At 40.3% G+C, this 21577-nt stretch overlaps 1 protein-coding gene across 1 annotated transcript in view; it reads left to right on the forward strand.

Moving 5' to 3' along the window:
- The window catches only part of FDX1 (ferredoxin 1), a 32255-nt gene extending 11015 nt beyond the window's left edge, over positions 1–21240 (forward strand). Inside the window, exons 3-4 of the mRNA XM_082684304.1 lie at positions 15313–15442; positions 19929–21240. Coding sequence (XP_082540430.1) covers positions 15313–15442; positions 19929–20043 — 245 coding nt within the window. The 3' untranslated portion in view covers positions 20044–21240. The remainder of the gene's footprint in view (positions 1–15312; positions 15443–19928) is intronic.
- Positions 21241–21577: the final 337 nt, after the last annotated feature.

Raw genomic sequence — 21577 nt, forward strand, 5'->3', positions numbered from 1 at the left:
GCCCTTGAGAAAGCTGAACTTTTGAGAGCTCTGAGAAAGCTAATGTGGAGCCTGTGATCTGTAAATTGATTTTTATAAATTTCTCCACAAATTTGATCATATGCACTAGGCCTATATACTGGGCTATTACTGCAGAGATACTTGTAACAGCAAAAGATTTGAAACAACCAAATGCCCAACAATAGAGGGCTGGTGTGTAAGTTATACAGTGGGATATTATATATTCTTTCTAAGAAAAGAAGTCTCTGGAAGGAGTCTTAAAACCAAATATCCGTGCTTATCTGTTGGTAGGAGGAAGATTTTAATTCTACAACTTTTTTTCTTTTTAGGATTTTATTTATTTACTTGAGAAAGAAAGGGAGTGAGTGAGTGAGTGAGTGAGAGAGAGAGAGAGTACTCACAAGCCAGGGGAAGGGGTAGAGGGAGAAGCAGGCTCCCCACTGAGCAGGGAGCCCAATGTGGGGCTCCATCCCAGCACCCCGAGATCATGACTTGAGCTGAAGGCAGATGCTTAACTCACTGAACCATCTAGGTGTCCCTCATTCTACAACTTTTTATGCTTTCTGAGTTTTGGACAGTGTGAATGGGTTATGTGTCTTAAAAATGTCTGTAAGAAAAAACTTAGAGGAGACAACCTAATGATCTAACAACAGGAACTTTGTAAGTCTGCAATGACATTTCTAAAGTACAGTATGTGTCTGTTAGAAGTAGCATTTACAGTGTATAATCACATAGGTAGATGCTTATCAGTGGAAAACACAATGTTTTTAGTTGCTTTTGATTCTTCAGAATGCACTGCAAAAGGTCCTAGAGGATGTTCAGCCAGACAGTGTGGCTGTCGCTTCTGGATCTGATGGTGAGGTTCTCATCTTTATTCTACTTCTCTCTATTTTAACTGCTCCAAGTAAATGCAGTGATTTACTTTACTACCTGTGACTTGAGTAAGTCACTAGTGTTCCTGTGCCTCACTTTCATTAAAAATCAAATGAGGGCAATAATAGTATTCCCCTCATAGGACTTTCATAATGCTTAAGTCAATATTATGTCTTCAGAATATTATGACATTAGGGAAGTGTTAAAAATATTTGCACTAGTCTATTTTATTATATAAAAATCTGTGTATGTGATGAGGATACCACTTCAGGGCCATCAGTATGACTTCTGTCAGGAGAAGGGGAGAAGAACAGGTGTTGGCAGGGAGAAGGAGAAAGTGGGGGTCTGCTGCGGGGCTGCTGGGAACGCGGGACGGTGCAGCCGCTGTGGACGGCAGTTTGGCCGGTCCTCAGGGAAACAGAGTTACTGTGTGATCCAGCTGTGCTATTCTAGGGCATCCCCAGAAGAATTGCAAGCAGAGACTCAGATCCTGGTACACCAGTATTCACAGTGGTCGAAAGATGGAAACGACTCACATGTCCACCAGCAGATGAGTGGATAAACAAAATGTGGTATATATGTGGACTGGACTGTTCTTTAGGCATAAGAAGTGCTGAAGTTCTGATATCAGCTGCAACAGGATGAGCCGTGAGAACATTGTGCTAAGTGCGTGAGCCGGACACAAAAGGACAAGTGCTCTGGGACTCCCCGTACGTGAGCTACCCAGAGGGGGCAAATTCAGAGAGGCGGGGGAGAACAGAAGTTGCTGGAGACCAATGGGAGGAGAGAATCTGAGCTGAAGAATATCTTCTGGAAATAGCTGGTGGCGATGGTGGCGATGGTCGTACAACTTAATGAAGTACTTAGTGCCACTGACCCGTATACTTAAACATGGCTAAGGATGGTAGATTTTTTATGTTATGTATATTTTACTACAATTAAAAAATTGGGGTAAGAAAGAAAATCTGTGTAAACACAGAAAATTACATTTTTTTTTCTGATTAAAGAATCAGTGCATTTTCACTGTAGAAAATGTTGGAAAATTTAATAAGCATGTAAAATAGAAAATACACCCATTATTCTAATCTCTGCAACCACTAATGACATTACTATGCTTTTTAAAACCTGTATTGTGGTTACATTTTTTGCAGACATGAATTAGATAAAATAAGAGCAATATGAAACTATTGAGGTTTCGTACTCGACACAGTGTTTGAAATTGTGTGACTGTCTCCACATTTTTAAGATTCACTTAATTTGGGACACCGGGGTGGCTCAGTGGGTTAAAGCCTCTGCCTTTGGCTCAGGTCATGATCCCAGGGTCCTGGGATCGAGCCCCGCATCAGGCTCTCTGCTCGGCAGGGAGCCTGCTTCCTCCTCTCTCTCTGCCTGCCTCTCTGCCTGCCTCTCTGCCTACTTGTGATCTCTGACTGTCAAATAAATAAATAAAATCTTAAATTAAAAAAAAAGATTCACTTAATTGAAAAACTGACAGTCGTGGTGAATTATAACCCGTCTCTGTGCTAAAGCCACGAGGGGCTGCCGCGTGAGCAGGTAAACAGAAGCGTTTCCTGATCTTTGACAGCAGCACTGAGACTTGGTACTGTTAGACTGTTGAAAAAAAATGGAAATCAGAATATCCCGCAGCAGTGCTCACTAACTCACCAGGTGACGGCGTGGTGCTGGAATCCACCCCCAGGCTGGATACTGTGGGATGGAAGCTGAACGTGACCTAATGCCTAAGATGGTCAACAATCGCCCTGGCCTTCTGTGCCGTTAGTCAAGGAGTAAAGACTGTATAAGCCAAAGTGCTTGGAAAATAGGATTTTAAAAAGAAAAAATATATATATATATATTTTTAAAGATTTTATTTTTTTATTTATTTGACAGAGAGAAATCACAAGTAGAAAAATCTCTTGGAAATCAGGAGGTGTGAGAGCGGTGGGCGTGCCGCTGGGTGTGCCATGCGGCATCTGCAGCAGGTGTTGCTGGTCGGCTGAGTGACTGGCCCCCCTGCCCTGCCGCTCCTGGCCTTCATTTCTCTGAGAAAGTTAGTCTCGGCTGGATTTTTGAGTTCTATGCCTCCCTTGCATAAAAAAAGATGATTGGTTCTAAACGCGTTGGGTTTCTCCTCATTGCATATTCTATGAGAAAATATCTGACATTAAGTGTTCTTTTGTAAACATTGTTCGAAAGTTTGGGGGCACCTGGGTGGTGCCGTCTGTTGGGTGTCCGACTCGTGGTTTTGGCTCAAGTCATGATCTTGGGGTCGTGGGATTGAGCCCCGCATCTGGGCTCTGTACTCATTGGAGAGTCTGCTTGGGATTATCTCCCTCCCTCTCCCTGCCCCTCCGCATCTGTGCACACTCTCTCTCAAAAAAATAAGTAAATCTTAAAAAAATAAATACAATGCATATTTTTCTATTATATGGATATGACATGACTTATCCATCTCTTTCTTTGGACATTTAGGTGGCTTCCGATTTTCAACTATTCAAAATAAACTTAAGGTGAACATCCTCAGAAATACTTTTTATGTATATGTTTTATAATCTCACAATAAATTCTAGGGATAGAATTGCCTAGTAGAGTTTGTTTTATAAATGGCTCAAATTATTTGCCTGTTTTCTGATGAGGTATTGTGTGTTTTCTTGGTTAGCAAAAAAAATCATAAAAAAAGAAAACTAAACATTTACTTAAATGAGTTTCAACGTCTGTTACTTGAAGCCACATCTTTTCTCAAAGCATTATAAATGTTTTATTTGCAGTAGATAATTTTCTTGAGTTGCTTTCCATTAATTCCTTCTTTTTTTTTTTTTTAAAAGATTTTATTTATTTATTTGACAGAGAGAGATCACAGTAGGCAGAGAGGCAGGCAGAGAGAGAGGAAGGGAAGCAGGCCCCCTGCTGAGCAGAGAGCCCGATGTGGGACTCCATCCCAGGACCCTGAGATCATGACCTGAGCTGAAGGCAGCGGCTTAACCCACTGAGCCATCCAGGTGCCCTCCATTAATTCCTTCTAAATCAAAGCAAGCATAAGTATTGTAAAGATAAGTAAAAACATAAGTATTTAAAAGATACTTCAAGGTATCTTTTAAAATTTTGAAGATCTTTTAAAAAACGGGGAGGGGGGCACCTGGGTGGCTCAGTGGGTCAAAGCCTCTGCCTTCGGCTTGGGTTGTGATCCCAGGGTCCTGGGATTGAGCACCGCATCGGGGTCTCTGCTCAGCAGGGAGCCTGTTTCCTTCTCTCTCTGCCTGCCTCTCTGCCTACTTGTGATCTCTCTTTCTCTCAAATAAATAAATAAAATCTTTAAAAAAATTAAAAATTTGAAGATATATCATTATTATTGACCATGTGTTGCAGTATGCTGATTTTCAAACTGCAGGTTGCAAGTATTAGTGGATCGTGAAACCAATTTAGTAGCTCCCAACAAGCATTTTAAGGAAATCAGAAAGAACAGAATATATAAAAACACAAGATCTTTTGCAAAGGTATATTATTTCATGAACTGTTTGTTGAGCTATTTTACAAAGTATATGGTGTAGAATGAAGTTCACACTGAGTCACAATAAAAAAAAAAATTGTTTTTCAAGGCCATTAGTTGGTTGGGTAAGAATAGAATCTTTGTGCATAGGTTTGATTCTCAGCTCTGCCAAGTAACCTGCTTTGTGACCCAGGGTTAGGTACGTAACCTCTTGTTTTACTGAGGGTAGAGTGGGAATAATGTTAGTATCTACCTCATGAGACTTCTGGAAAGATCAAATGAGCTAATCAAAGCAAGTGCTTAAAGTAAACATTAGCTACTGTAGTTAGCGTGGTTATTAATATAGGTTCATTGTTCATTACAGAGCACTTCAAGAATACATTGAAAAAGGTTTCCCTGGATGCCTGGGTGGCTTGGTCAGTTAAGTGTCTGCCTTCAGCTCAGATCATGAGGGATTGAGCCCCAAATCGTGCTCCCTGCTCAACGGGGAGCCTGCTTCTCCCTCTACCCATTCTTCCACTGTGGTCCCTCTCTCTCAAATACATAAAATCTTAAAAAAAAAAAAAAAAAGTTTCCCACCCCGCTGAGGTAACCACTGAAGAATCTTCCCTCTTGCTACTCTAGGAATATAGAAAATTTAATGCCACAGTCTTTAGTAGTTTGATGGGAATTCTGCATTCACTTATGTGGTCTCTGGAGAGAAACTTTAAAGATCCATGACCTGATCATGTCCAGAAATTTGGGCATGTAAATACAAACTTATGGTAAGCTAAACCAGGTTCACTAAAGATAGAGTTAAGCCTAAGCCACTTTCTAGAATAAAGATGAAGGAAATGAGGTCAGGAAGTCTGGGGCAGCCATTTGGTTGATTCCTAACGTAGAATAAGGAGATTTTTTTCAGTGTTGCCCTTGTAGTTCAACTCAGGGGAGGCTGACCAAGTACACAGTCCTTTTTACAGTTTCTCCCTGGGTGATTTCATCCCTTCTGTGACCCTAAATCCCATGTTGATGTCCATAAATTCTTGCATTTACCTTGTTAGCTCCCCCTCCACTGAGCCTGGAACTTACAGAGCCACCTTTCTACCTTACATCTCTTCTTGGAAATTGCACAGGCCTTTTAAAGTCAGCATACCTAAATAGCATTTGATTTTTTTCTTCCCCACCGAAACTAGTTCTTCCTCAGGTCTCACCTGCCATCCAAACTGGAGAGTGTCTTTGGCTCTTCCTTCTCCCCTGCCCCCTGCCTCCGGTGTTGTCAGCAGCCACTGTCCGCTGTGCCTCCAACATACGCCTACCCGCCTCCCCGCGGTCACTGGCTTGGGGCTGGCCGGCCGCTGCCCGCTGGGAACTGTGCGGACCTGCTCCTGCTCTTGAGCCCTGCACTTGGGGTGACCAGGCACGTCCCCTGACGGCAAAGCATGAGTAACTTCCGTGTCACATAGGATACAAATCACATTCCTCACCCCAGCCTAGGAAGCCCCACTACCCTTCTTCCTTTCCCGAATTTCTCACTATTCTTTCTCTCACTGCAGCCACACTGGCCTTTTCTCAAGAGCTGACCTCACCCAGAAATTTTGCTTTGAGACATCATACACACTTTACATGTTTCTCTTGCCTGGGACACCCCGTCTCTCCTCTCTCCTGTACACGGGATTTTCATCTGCCTTGGCTCAGCTTTTACGTCACTTCCTCAGTGATGCTCTGCGCAACCACCCAGGCCGAAGTCGGACTCCTCTCTCTGCCCTGAGCCCTTTATTCTCTGCCACAGCATCTTCTGTCTTTCATTGCATGTATCACAACCTGTTAAGTGTCTGTTCCTTCATTTGCTTCCTCCTCAAAGCCTGTGATGGAGGATAAAATCATTCCTGTTTTATTCCTCACTGTATGAAGTAATGAGCATATATGAGTAAAAAGAAAAAAATGGTAAATTTTGGAAGTAACACACTTATAAGCATGTGTATTTTCAACTTTTTTTTGTTAATTCCAACTTTTATATTGATCTATATTTCTTGGAGGATTGGTTTTCAGAGTATATTATATTTCGTCACTAGGGGGCAGCTATACCTCTCTGATCAAATAGACCTAGTTTATTACCTCAAACCTTGGTTTTTTTTCCCCCCCTGCTATATCATCTATTTCCTTCATGTCTCTTTTGAGGGAAATTATTCAAATTGGGAGATCCTGATCATGTTCACATAAATCTATATGTATTCCTATCATGTTTTTTGATTCCCGTTGTTATACTGCATTACTGGTTATGCCAGATCAAACTTTACTCTGGAAAATTAGATTTTATACTTACATATTTTTATTTTACTATAATATTATATATATTAATATAATATTTTTAATATATAATATCATATTTTTAGTATATAATAGTACAGTTATCCTCTGGAAATTTGGGGGAAAGGGATTAGGTTGAATGGGCAGTCTTTCTTGTTAGCATCATCTCTCCACAAAATAGTCTTCATTTAAGCTACATTTGTGTGCACATGTACGCAAAATGATCTTTTTCCTATTGGCAAACACACAAATTACATGAAAAAAAAGGAACAATAGTCTGTAGATCTCTTTTTTCTGGGAGTTAATATTATGGCAAGAATTTTGTTAAATAAATAATCAAGCCAGGGGTACCTGGGTGACCCAGTCAGTTAAGTGTCTGACTCTTCATTTCAGCTCAGGTCATGTTCTCAGGATTGTGGGATTGAGCCCTGTGTTGGGCTTCACGCTGGGCCTGGAGCCTGCTTAAGACCCCCCCCCCCCACACACACCCGCTTAAAACCAAACAAAACCCAAACTCAGTCTGGAGAAATTTTATTTATTACCAATCTTGAGATTAGCCAATAGCCATACTTACTTATTCTTAAGGTAATTTTGAAATTATGTGAATTTGAAATGAAATTTTGTAGATTAACGGTGTTAAGGGTCTTACTCTAGTAAAATCAGAATTACTGTGAAAACCGAAAGTTTGTCAAGAATCCCATAGTTTCCAGGAGCGAGGCTGTGTCAGCTGTTAATTTTACATTTGTTATTGTAGCTAAAGTGATGCCATCTTCAGTCACTATCATGTAGACTGCTGTTTGTAGAAATCAGAATGTTGGTGTGGTTTTGTTGACAATATATAGTGGTGATGTTTTAAATTCTAGTTATAATTTAATATTTCTTAAAGCCTATAACGGTTTCAACCAAGCATTCATTAAGTGCTAGTGCTGAAAAATGCATCTGAAAATCAGTTATTTTGGAATAGAATTTAGATGTGACAAAAAGGTATGATAAAAGCCAAAAATCTGTCATGATACGTATTACTATTAATTTAGGAGAACTCTTAATCAGTAGCCAGAGTGCCACCAAAATAAAAGCAGCACTGAAGTGTGCATACTTTGAAGTTCATGAAAATTGTTATATAACCAGGCAAGGATGACTGATAAAGTGCTGGTGCCAGGGGCTAATACCAGTATGGCTATAATGTGTCCCTAAGTCTGATTATCATCTATGATAATCATATTTTAAGTATATTTATATATATTTTTTAATATATCATATTTTCGATTATTTGAAAGGTGGACATAGTAATGTAAAAAGTTTTATTTGAAATGTTTGTTCACCTAAGTGTATTTTATTATTATTATTTTTAAAAAAGCTTATTTTGGAGAGAGCACTTTTTTGGGAAAGTCTTTGTCTTTCTTTCATTTCTGAAGGACAGCTTTGTCAGAATGTTTTGGTTGGAGTTTTTCTTGTCAGCATGTTGTATATGTCATCTTGGTGCCTCCTGGCCTCTATAGTTTCTTTTCTTTCTTTCTTTCTTTTTTTTTTTTTTTTTTTTAAGATTTTATCCATTTATTTGACACAGAGAAAGGGAGTGCACACAGCAGGCAGAACGGCAGGAGAGGGAGAGGGAGCAGGAGAAGCAGGCTCCCCACTGAGCAGAGAGCCCGACATGGGGCTCCATCCCAGGACCCTGGAATCATGACCTGAGCTAAAGGCAGACACTCAACTGACTGAGCCACAGGCACCCCACCTCTACAGTTTCTGCTGAGAAATCCACTCCTAGCCTTATGTGGATTTCCTTGAAAATTACAAGCTTTTCTGTTGTTGCTTTTAAGATTCCTTCTTTGTCTTTGATTTTTGGCAGTTTTATTATATTGTTTCTTGAAAAAGATCTCTTGAAGTTGAGTTTGTTTGGGGACCTATGAGCTTCATGAAGTTGCATGTCCAACTCCACCAAATTTTGGAAGTTTCTCAGCCATTACTTCTTAAAATAAGCTTTTTGCCATCTTTTCCTTCTCTTCTCCATTGGGGACCCCAGGAATTTGTGGATTGTTTGTTTTGATGTTCAAAACACCAGCAGATCACATAGGCTTTCTTACTCTTTTCCATTCTTTTTTTCCATTTTTCCTTCTGGATAGTTTCAAAGGTCCTATCTTCTAATCTGCGGTCTTTCTTCTGCCTGGGCCATTGTGTCGTGGATGGTCTCTGTCGCATTTTCCGTTTCCATTTCTTTCACTGTGCTCTTCAGCTCCAGAATTCCTGTTTGGTTCTCTTTTATGATTTCTGGCTCTTTGTTATACTTAACCATGTTCATGCGTCATTTTCCCGATTTCACTGATGGTCTTTCTATGTTTCTTTGTAGCTCATTTAATTTCCTTGAAACAGTTATTAGGAATTCTTTATCAGGTAAATAGCAGACGTTCTTGTCTTTTGGGTCAGTTACTTGAAAATTAGTGTTCTCTTGGTGGCATTGTGTTTCCTTGATTTTTCATGTTCCTCAAAGTCTCGTGGTGTTGTCTTCACATCTGCAGTGGCTCACCTCCTCTACTCTTCGTGGACCGACTTTGGGAGGGAAGTTTTTGTCAGCCCTGCTAGGGATTCTCAGGCTTTGGGGAGCCTTCAGTCGATTTACCTGCACGCTTGCTTCCTCCTGTGGCACAGTCGTAAACTTCTGTGCCTTCTCTGGATTTTCCAGAGCCAGCTTGTGTGCTCACAACTTCCCTTTTCCAAGGGCGGCCTGTCCCAGGCCCACAGATGCAGGCTGGCTTCATGAAAATGTTTCCTGGTCATCTGCACAAGCTCACTCTTGATGCCCTTGGGAGTGTGCTTGGGGAGTTGGCCACAGGGTCAGAAGGAAGATGTATGGGTGAGACATGTGGACTGCTTGAGGTATCTATGCATGAGCTGGGTAGATCTGGGGGTGAGGCATCCCCAGTGTTCAGTGGGCCTCCTGCTAGAGCACATGTCATAGTTAGTAAGAGTCACATCCCTCTGATACATTCCGAGCCCTGACTGCTGACGTCCTTGCCACGTGCTGCCCTCCAGCGTTCAGCTCAAACTCAGCACGCTGGATGAGGTGAGGGAAGCAGGCCTGTTTGGCAGCATCTTCTTGAAACAACTCCTCATCCTCAGGCTGCACTGGAGTGTCAGCCCCACCTGGATCCCACAGCTCCCACAGAGGCACTTTGTGGACAGTGCCAAGTTGTTGTTGTGGAGGGTGGGGTGTGACCGAGGCCCATCTTTGTTGTCCATTTTGCTGCACTCAGTCCCTCACCACAGTTAATTTTAAAAACATTTTCATTATTCCAAATGGAAAGTCTATCTATACCCTTTAGCTATGACTCCCCAAACCCCCATTTCCGGTCCCTTAAACTATCACATCTTTTTCTATCTATAGATTTGCCTATTCTGGATATTACATGTAAGTGGAATCAGAAGTTGTCTTTTGTAACTGACTTTTTCTTTTTTTTTTTCTTTTTCTTTTTCTTTTTTTTTTTTTTTTGTAACTGACTTTTTCTGATTAGTATCCTATTTTTAAGGTTCATCTCTGTGGTAGCATATATCAGTGCTTCATTCCTTTTTAGGGCCAAATAATACTCATATTCCATTTTATGGATATTCTACTTTTTGTTTACACTTTCATCCCTTGAGGGATATTTGGATTGTTTCCAGTTTGTAGCTATGGCCAAGGTATGAAAGCAATTAATGAAGAGAGGATGTTCTTTTCTTTCTTTTTTTTTTAAGAGATTTTATTTATTTGACAGAGAGAGCATAAGCAGGGGGAATGGCAGGAAAAAAACACACTGGTGGGTAACTCACATGCTCAGGTAACCAACTGTCTTTCATGGTAGCTGCCACAGAGATGCGAGTGGCGAAGGGGCTATGGACACCTGTCTATCCACCTGTCCTCGCCCACGTCCAGCCCCTGGAGAGATGGTGGTTGCGAACCTCTGCAATGGGTTACGGGAAGCTGCTAAAGGATTTTGAGCAGGAAGGTGATGCAGCATGTCTTATTTTGGACCGATCTCACTGGTGGCTGTATGAAGGAGGGATTTGAGATGGGGACGACAGAAGCAGAAACCATGGGATTTCACCAGGGGGAGGGTAAGAAGATGGAAGAAAGTAGAGAGAGCCGAGAAGAGATCCCGTCCTAGAAAGGGAGTGAAAATAAGAATGTTTCAAATGGTAGAGAGCGCGCCAGAAAGGTGCAATGTGAGAAAAGCCCAGGGAAGAGGAGGGTGCGTACATATGGTCTCAGTCATCTTGGAAAGGAGAGAAAAGTTCATATACCCAGTAAATCCCTCTGGAAAAACTGGGACATTCCTTTTTGCACCACCTGGTCAAATGAAACGAAGAGTCACCAGCCATGTTCCAGCTCTTCATACATACACTTTCAACTCTTTTCCCTAGGAAACTTGAATTCTTTTAACCTTCTCTTAAAGATTTTATTTTCATTCTCTAGTATAATTTTCATTGCCCTCTCGGGAAACTTGCCAATTGTTTCCACATCTTGCTTAAGTTGCCAAACTCAGAGCTGAAGAGGATTCTAACAAGCATTTGACAAACGTTGAGTATATGCAGAAGATTAAACTTTAGGTTCCTGCAAGCTAAGTTCCTATAATACATTCTAGTCCCATATTTACTCTTTATGTCAATGCACTATATTCGTGATCACCCCATATTTTACAGTCCCTTCCAAACTTTGTCTGTCAACAGGTGTGCTTTTCTTATTCCTTGGGCTGGGAGGAAATCAAATATAACAGACACTCTTAGACGCAGAATGAAATCAACTCAGCCTGTTTAAGACGGCTAACATTGTACTAAACAGAATGGTCATATTGTGCTCTAAGTGTCACTTTTGAAAAAAAATTCTGCATCTATAATTCACAAGACCTCATGAATCACGATTAGAAGAAACAATCCTTTAAGACCCCCAAGATAATAAGACAATCTGAGGAGGTTTTTTTTTAGATTTAAAAATCTGTCCTATTTAAAAAAAAAAAAACAGGAAGACCTTACAGAAACTAGTGAAGATATGTCTCTGAAAAAAGTACTTCGTGGGAAAATACACATCTTTTTAAAAAGAGCCTAGAACTGTGAGAACAACAAGAGGCTATTTCAGAAAAGTTACTCCTTTCTTTTGTTCTTTTCTCAGCTCATAGAAAAAATATTTCATGATGTTTATTTCTTCCAATTTAGTAGGTTCTTGGTCTTGTAGTTAAAGGTAGTCCCCCAACTAGTAAGCACCTGACTTTTGCCTTTTTGGGAAACACCTGTATGAATTTTAACACAGTATAAGTTTGTGTAACCACCACCACAATCACCATACAGAACAGTTTCATCACCCCCAAAATTCCTTTGGGCTGCTCCTTTGGGGTCACACCCTCACCCATCCCTAACCCTTGGTAACCACTGGTGGAGTCTCCATCCTATAGTTTAGTCTTTTCAGAATGTTGTCTAAATATAAACTTACAGTACGTAACCTTTGAGACTGGCTTCTCTCACTCAGTATAAGGCCTGAGATTCATCCAAGTGGTCTCGTGCCCATAATTCATTCCTGCTTACTGCTGACAAGCATCCCGTTGTGTGGACGTAGCATAGTTTGTTTCTAGTGCGCATATCGTGGTATTGTATTGTGGTTTTCACCAGCGTTTTCTCCAAAAATTGAAGATGTTGAATATCTGGGGATTTTTTCGGGGGGAGGGATCGCCATCATTTTTTCCAAAGTCATCTGGGAGAATGGCCTAATTTTTCTCTTGTACAACTCGAAGAAACCTCTGAATGGCCCAGAGTTGTGCATATATACACATTTAAGTCCAGCTGCCCTTGAATATATTTTTATGTGCTTATTTGTCATCTCTGTATTCTCTTTGGTGAAGCATCTGTTCATATCTATTACCTGTTTTTTAATTGGGTTGTTTGCTTTTTCTTCTAGCATGAGTTTTGAGAGTTCCTTACATATTAGGGATCCTAGTCCTTTACTGGACATTATCCCACTCTGTAGCTTGTCTTTTCATTCTCTTGACCATGTCATCAGCAGAGTACAAGTTTTTAATTTTAATGAATTTCAACATATATGTTTTTTCTTTTACAGATTGTGCTTTTGAATTTGAGATACAGATAAAGATCTCTATATCTCTCCTGTCCCCATTTAAGTAAAATATATCCATTTACATTTTGTGTGAAATGTTCCAAATTTACACAAAAATAGAAAAGTCAATTACTTGCTCAAATAACCAATTTGTGTGTGTGTGTGTGTGTTTATATTGAGAGAGAGAGAGAGCATGCACGCGCATGTGGAGAGGAGGGGCAGAGGGAAAGAGAAACTCAAACAGACTCCATGCAGAGCATGGAGCCTGGCACGGGGCTTGATCCCGCAACCCGGAGATCCTGACCTGAGCTGAAACCAAGAGTTGGATGCCCAGCTGACTAAGCCACCCAGGCACCCCTGTATTTATGTTTATTAGATTATATATACTTAGTATTTAAGTAAGGTGACTTAGGTTATGGAGTCACAGGAACTAGTTATCTTCAACATTGGGAAACTTACTTGAAGCCGTGACTCATCTCTAACTAGCAATATGATCTTTAGTCTATTCATTTAACTTCTTGGGTTTAATTCCTATTGTATTTAAAAAGGAAGTTGAGTTATTTAAGATTCCTTATAACTTCCATAATAGTATTAATACATAACAATATTAATACAAGATTAATAATAATAACAGTAACAGTGTACTTACCTATATGTCATGGTTGCAAGGACGTATATTAAGTAAACACTCACATGTAATTCTTGCAACTGCCGTGTGAGGCTGGTAGGGTCACTCCTGAGGGAACTGAGGTGTGGCAGGTAAAGTAGCTCAAAGTGATGCAGGGATGCAAGCCTGAGAGCCTGGCTCCAGAGCCCGCCTGGGACTCCCGGGCTTCACTGTGTGGTCTCCTACTCAGTCCTGTTACTGCTTTAAATCAGATTTAGTAGAAATGAACATTTAAGGAAGTCTCTCATTTCCTTCTTGATTTTTTTTTTTTTGATAATAAAGTGTGAATGACAAATGTTTAAGTTATGAGGGAACAACTCTTGTTAAAATTATTAAGTCATTCAAGGGAAAATAAAGCAGGTTACGCGTTACTGATAATAGTTACATGTTTTATGTATTGTTTATTGACCAAAGAGAATCTAAATCAAACTGAACTTACTCCTAGGACCCTATAATCTTTACGGTTGTGTAAAGGCTTTAAAATTATTTAAAAAACAAGCAAGAATAATATTTTCAGGTGGATTTTAACCAGAACATGCTCCTGCATGGTTCCGTTTCATCACATCCTCCTTTGGACTCCCCATTTTTGGAAGATAAGCTCGGCCAGACCTGGGGTGGGATTTAGAGTATTAGTATGTGAGTCAAACTTGAAGTAGCTAAGCTTGGAGAGGGAAGAGCAGTCTCGAATATATGGAAAGCTATTGTTTAGCAGAAAGATTTAGTAAATAAACTGTTCATGAAATTCTCACAGAGAGTAGAAAAGTGGGTGCCAGGAGTTGGGGAAGTAGGGAGAGGTTGGTGAAGGGACACAGACTTGCAGCTGTACGTGACTAAGGTGTGAGGGGTTCACGTGTAACGTGGTGACTGTAACTGATGTATAATGTGTCATAGAACTGACATTTGCTAAGACCATAGAACTGAACTGTTCTCACCAAAAAAAAAGTGATAACTATATGAGAGATGGGTGTATTAATGACTTAGGTGGGGGGAATCCTTCCAAGTTGTGTACTTGGAGCTGATCCCGCGATGCACACTTCCGTAGCTTAAGTTTGGTCAGTTGCGCTTCAACATAGCTAAGGCGAGAAAAGAAGGCCGGGACTGTGTGGGCTCGACCTGGGTCAGCGGCAGAAGTTATCGCGTGACCGACCTGCTTACGCAGCGTGGCTTTACTGGGAGGCCATCCTGCAGACGCTAGGGAACCCGTGGGACCGGCATGCTGCGGAGCAGAGCCAGTCATGGTTTCCTCGGATCGCGTGACTCTTCAGTTCCCTTTCACAGTGCCTGGCATATAAGAGGCACTCAGAAACTAACTGTCAAATTCATGACTTTAAAAAAAACAGGATGGGAGAAATAGTCTTATCTCATTATTTTAAAACCAACATGATTCTTAAAATGACTTACTTGATTCTATCTTGGTTTTAAAGAGTGATCGAGAGAGAGGAATATTTAATTTGATTTAGACGTGGGTTTACTTGCTTTCTCATTCCTCTCATATAGCATAAGGCTTCATAAATTTGTGTTGAGTTCTCCAGAATAAAGGTAAATAACTTCGATAGCTATTATATAAATTACTACGTAAATTTAAAAATGCACACGTTGTTGTATGTGTGCATGTCTGAGTTTATTAATTTGTAAGCTCTTTGATATTAAGATTGTGGATTTTTGTGTTTCCCCTCACAGCACTTAGCCCAGAACCTTTTGGAAAGCGTATGTGAAAGATTTCAAATTATGTGTGTGTGCACCTGGGTCAGAGGGGATGGGAAAGGGAAAGGGTTGTCTCTAAATCTCATTATTATTCAGAAATAAGATCCTATCATTTCTGTATGCTAATGCTGATTCTAAAATTTAGACATAATCAGTTAAAGCTAGATCTGAATTGTGTGTAATATAGGGGAGTGTGTTCAATGTCTGTTGCTTTCTTAGGTGCATGTGAGGGAACCCTGGCTTGCTCGACCTGTCACCTCATCTTTGAAGAGCACATATTTGAGAAGCTAGAAGCAGTCACGGATGAGGAAAATGACATGCTCGATCTGGCCTACGGACTAACAGATAGGTAAGAGTATAGGACTACTTCAGCCATACTAATAATCTGGGAAGTTAAAGTTTTTAGTAGTTTGTATCTATCTGAGACCAGACGCACACATGTAATAGTGATCTCCAGGCACAGATAGATAACGGCCACAAACTCTGAATATCAAATATGTGACATTTCTTTTTGTTCTCACTCTTAAAATTTTCGCCTTTATGAAACTTTCCTTTCTGCTAAAGTAAAAAAAAAAAAAAAAAAATCCATTCAAGGTATAGGAGGTATAAGTTCTAGATCCTAATAAATCTCCTTTCATCTATTTTTATGCCAGGGATTAATATTTATCACAACTTAATGAGTTGGGATTCAATTTAATGCTTTTTATGGTGTTCTTGAAGGACAGATTTGATAATTGGATGAAATTATCATGGGAAGTTTAACCTACTTGAAAGAACAGAAGTTTTAAAGAAACAATATATAATGGTAACTATATTAAAAAGAATAGTTCTGTTTCTAAGTGTATTTTAATACACTTCGATTTAATTAGAGCTTGTTCTTGATATTAACAATAGGTAGAATTCCTCTTTAAAGTAGTCAGATTTATAGTAATAAGTGATATTGAGTGATACTTGATTTTCAGAAATTACCTAGCCTTTGAGTTGGAGTTAGAGGAGCTAGCTAGTTACGTTATTGTTTCAGGGGGGCAAGATCATAAAGGATTACTCAATTAAGGTGGCCTTTGGTTTTAACTATAATTTGGTGACCCTCATGAAAAATCACTGTTTAAGAAATTAAAAATAATAGTAATAATAATAGCCATAAATTGTATATATTATATAACCATAATTTTGTAAAATCCTTAATGTCAACCATATTATTTAATCCTCACAAAAATGTTTAGGTCACTGGTATTTATTTAGAGGTGATGAATCCCTTTATTCCCTTTGGTGGTTCATTTCCCTGCTGGTGGCAGTGAGACTGATTCCCAACAGGAGAAGCCGGGAAGACAGGGTCTCTTCAGAGCAAAGTGTCCGGTAGCTGCCCCATCCCCATCCCCCTTCACATCTTTAGGTGCCATCTTCTCTGTCGACCCCTGTTTTTGCTGGGGAGTAGCGCACAGAAGGCACACAGTGACTGTTGCGGGGAAAGAGAACAATGCTTCTCACAGGTAGCAGTTATAAGACACTGGGGCACCTCCGGAATGAAAATAATTTTGCTCACAGCCAGTAGCCACATGTAAACAATTTCGGGGGTACCACATGTTCCAAAACAAACAAGGAAATTCTTTCGGTTCCTGTATGTATTTTAAAGTTAAGTGCTGTGTAAATGTCTTTATTTCTTAAGATAAAACGCCGTTGTTTTAATGTTTATTATAGAGTCTTCTTCACTGTGATCACTGCTGGACTGGTGATACATGGGCTCATAGAGCACTTACTGTAATGGTTACCGGTCGCTTTTTTCCTGTATCTCCAGGGCCTGATTCACCATAGGGCATCACTCAACTAGTTGTGGAATTAATGGTCGATAGAAAGAGAAATTCAGGAATTACCTGTGGGTCCATATTTGGTGATAGTCATTGCTTGGTGCCACCAATTTCCAGGGGTAGTGGACACAGAGGCCTCAGTGTCTGTAGTTGGAAGATGAAGATAATAATCGTACCTGCCACACTGGGTTGTTGTGTGATGCTCTTAGAACAGTGTCTGGTGGAGAAAGCAGTCATTAGATAGTTTTTAGCATTGTAATTGTAAAAATATCAATTTATGTGCTGGGTACTTAATATCATGCCTAGGTACTTGACAATGATTTTTCTGACCTCCAGGGTTAGGCAGTATCATCACCATTTTGTAGGCAGGAAAATAAGGTGTAATTACGAGATTTGCTTAAGGCTGCGCACACATCTAGAGAATGATAGAGCCTTGATTTGCATCAGTTATATTGGGCCCCAAAGTTGTTGATCTTATACTTCTTTGAACTGAAGACCAACCCTTAGGAGTAAAGTAAACACACCCTCTAGTGTATTTCCACTGTCACGTATATATGGCAAAGGGGACTGGAGAACATACCATCAAGGTTTGTGCAGTGTCAGAATTTTGTGGAACTTTGGGTGAAATCAAGGCCACTGTGCAGTTAGTCTCCTGGTCTGGAGGTATAGATATTTTGTCCACTGGGTAGACCTAGAGCAAGAAGGTAGAGGAGAGAGGGGAGAAAACAGCTGCAGGCACCAGTGCCTTGTCTTCATGGAGCCACCATCCCTGGGTCTCCATAACACACTTCTGTCCTTTTACTGCGCTTCCCGTAAGCTGCCCCTTTTCACTGACAGCTGTTTCCATCTCTGTCTTGCTTACTAAATTAAAAGTGCCTTGGAGACTAGCATTATCTTGTCTGTATGTGAACACTGGGAATAACCAGCAGTCTCTCTAGGACTCGCCACAGTCAGACGAATTGGTCTGCATTGGCTTGACACATTTTCTGCCCTGCAGACAGAGCTCAAGGCATAATTGAGTACGGTCAAGGCTATTTGTAATCAGCAAATATGAGTTATTGGCAGAAGGGGATTATTGCTATCAGAAGTCAGTATTTCCTCTGGTTAAACTTACTCCCTTGCTCAGAAACTTCCCAGTGGTCCCTTATTGCTCACTAGTTAAAGCCTAAACTCTTGGTGTTCAAAGCTCTCTGTGGCCTGGTGGCTGTTTTAGCCCATCACCCTCCCTGCATAGTAGCCAAGCCAGGCTGCAAACCCATATGGCCTCAAATATGCCTTGAATCCCTTTACCTTTGCCTCAAATGACTTTATCTTTTATTAAGTATTACATTCTCCCCATCCTTCAAAGCCCATTCTAAGTGCCATCTCTTCTGGCCAGAAGTAAGTGCTTTCTTCTTTCTTCTCAGACCTTCTGGCTTTCTCTCTCTGTGGCATCGGTCACGATCTCACATGTTAATTATCTGTAAATGTGTCTCATCTCTTCTGTTTGATTGAAAGTTCACTATTTCATACTGACACTGGTAGTTGAGTCCCAGAGCAGTTCTGTGAGGACCCTGCTTATTCTTCATCTTTAGGATTAGGTTAGGAGACTAACGTCTGGCATTAGGAAACGGGCCATGTGCCGTGCTGGATTCTGGACCCCTGCCTGGTTGGCTCTAACCCGATGCTGCCTCCTTACAGCCCCCGGCACGTCAGCGTGTTCAGTGAGGGACGTGAGGTGCTCTTCCTTGCACACCCACTGACATCCAGTGGGTGCCTTTAGATGCTCAGGAAGTGCTGGATGGATACAGGAATGAGACCAAGACCTGCATGCCGAATTCCATCACAGTGTAGACAGTTTGACTGGATCACTAATACATTGTTTTTATGTGCCTCACAGAGAAAAACACTGCTGATTAAAATACTGGTATAAAGTTATCACTTGATATTTTGTGCATATTAAAAGAGCTATTTATACTTATTTAGACATATATTTGTAGGTCACTGTTTAAAAAAGTAAAATATAAATAAAATTGGTAGTAATTCTGAAGAAAAAAAAAGGAAAATGGAATTATATTCTTCCAGTGACAAATATTTGCTTTACTAATGCCAAATTTATGTCCTCCTATGTATGTTTCTTAACTTTCATAGTCTCTTTGGACTTATTTTGAATGGTAGTTAAGTTCACACCTGTAGTATGAACACCCTTCCCACAACTCAGTTGAAAAGACGCCCATCAAACAGTGTCACTGAGCCCACAGCTCCAATGTGACTGCCGCCTCCCAGTGCAGCTGTGATTGTAAGATGCTGTTGATTTTAAGACCCATGTCCGGGATGCCTGGGTGGCTCAGTTGGTTAAGCAGCTGCCTTCGGCTGAGGTCATGATCCCAGCGTCCTGGGATTGAGTCCCACATCGGGCTCCTTGCTCCGCAGGGAGCCTGCTTCTCCCTCTGCCTCTGCCTGCCACTCTGTCTGCCTGTGCTCACTCTCTCCCCTTCTCTCTCTGATAAATAAATAAAATCTTAAAAAAAAAAAAGACTCATGTCCATTTCAGAGATATTAAAAATGTGGCAAAAAAATGCATCTGATAATTGATGACTTAAGTCCATGTATTTATTTCAAATTTGTTTTAAAGGTTTTAAAAAGGGTACCTTTCTTTTGTCGTCCATATGGTTTCGAGGACGGTGGTGGGGGGGGGAATTGATGAATCGTTCTCTTGGTGTTGCTCAAACCTCTGTTCTCTTTCCCACTGTCGTGCCTTCTGATATTTTCATTGCTTGTCAGCCCTTTCAGTGAAACACAGTAGTTGTAGGAGATGCTAGAAACTGAAGACGAACATGCTTTGGCACACTGCTTTTTGTTCCGTCTCACGCTTGTATTTCCGTGTAGCCTCTAGTTTTGAAAGGGTTGGGTATGTCTTTCGATGTAATGGAGATTTCAAAGGTAAGTAAATCCTTCACTGCTTTGGGTAGGAAAATGTCTGGTCGACTGCATTGCCTTATGAATAGTAACACACTTGGTCCTAAACCATAACTTCTCCCTCTTATGCAGATCTCGATTGGGCTGCCAAATCTATTTGACAAAGGCTATGGACAATATGACAGTTCGAGTACCTGACGCTGTGGCCGATGCCAGACAAGCCGTGGATGCGAGCAAGAACTCTTAAGCCAGAAAGAATTGGAATATTTTCACAAAATTTTACCTATTTTTATAATTATTATTTCTTAATGTAATCACATGAGAACATGGGTGAAGGGGTTTGTTATTATAATTAGCTTTACCACTTTAATTGACCCTACATAACTGTTGCATTTTGTAGTTCTGAAAGTATGCAACTGTTATTTTGGTTCACTTACAAAAAGCAAATCAAATATTAGAAAATAGTTAGTATTATAGAACCTTACATATTTTACCTTATGTTTGTCTAACAACTTTAGCAAGATATTTTCACCTTAATCTTATTCCTAATTACATGTAAGATTGGTTTAAAAAAGGTATTATTTTTCCCTTTTAGATGCGGGTGAAGACAGAGATCAAAAATGGCTTGTCTAGAGCCATAGGACAAATGAGAAAATACGTACTAGAACTCGTATCTTCTTACTACACGTTTCGTGTTCAGACTGAAACTAGAGAAATTAGGAGTATCTTATCAACAGCAATAATTAAATGAACAAAACTAATTGCTCAGTAAACCACTTAATTTCAAAGACTATCGCTGCCTCTCAATAAAGATTTCAGAATTGTGATCCAGTGAAAGTGTCTGGACTTCCTCACAGCTGGGGCCTGGTTTCCGAGAGCCAGCACCCTGCGGGGCTGCTCAGGGGCCAGGCAGAAGCTGCATCCTGTCTGTGACTAGTTCTGGAAGTCACACAGCACCACTTCTGCCTCTCTTCTCATGAGCAATGAGGCACTGAGTCTGGCCCCTCGTTTGAAGAGAGTGTGTCAGAGAACTTGCAGACGTGGTTTAAAGCCACCACAGTAACCATTACTTTGAGGTTAGCTTCTGGCACGTTACTGCCTGAGAAGACTGGCCTTCTGAGTGTTCTGAACGTTTCAAGAAGGCCTGGAATTTGCTCTTACGTTGATTTTGAAAGATTCTTCTGTATTCTTTATTATGATGGTTCATTGGTTTTCTTCTCTAACTCCCAATAGTTTTCTTCCTGACAGTTGGTTAAAATCAGAGAGAATAATGGTGGGTTCCCTTTCAATTCTGTGTAATTTTAGTTAACATTTCTCTGCATTTTGCCATCAAGAAAGGCAGCTTCCTTTGGCATAATAGTATGTATAATTGTTGGTTACATGCTAACACTTAATATTGTATTTCGTTTTCACAAATAAAACCAACCTGTAATTACATATGTAATTCAGAGCTACTGAATTAGTTTTCCACGTGAATGATTCGAAGAATTTTGAAAACCTTTTGCCTAACTTTCACTGTGAAAAAATTTTCTAATTTTTGTCTTAAAGGACAACTTTCTTATTTTCTTAATGACTATTTTAATATTATGGTGATCTGTGTAGTTTCTATCCTAGTCATTTAGCATTTATCAGAATAATTACATTTCGCTTAAAAAATTGTTTTCTTAGGGGGAACTTAGATTCATTATATGTTTTCTCATCTTTTTCTTCTTGTTTTACAATTCTTTTAATTGCTTTTCCTGCTCCTAAACTCCCTGAAGTTTTGTGGCAAACCACATTTT

This window comes from Mustela nivalis, assembly GCF_964662115.1.
Source record: "Mustela nivalis genome assembly, chromosome: 9".
In the NCBI taxonomy this organism is placed as follows: domain Eukaryota; kingdom Metazoa; phylum Chordata; class Mammalia; order Carnivora; family Mustelidae; genus Mustela; species Mustela nivalis.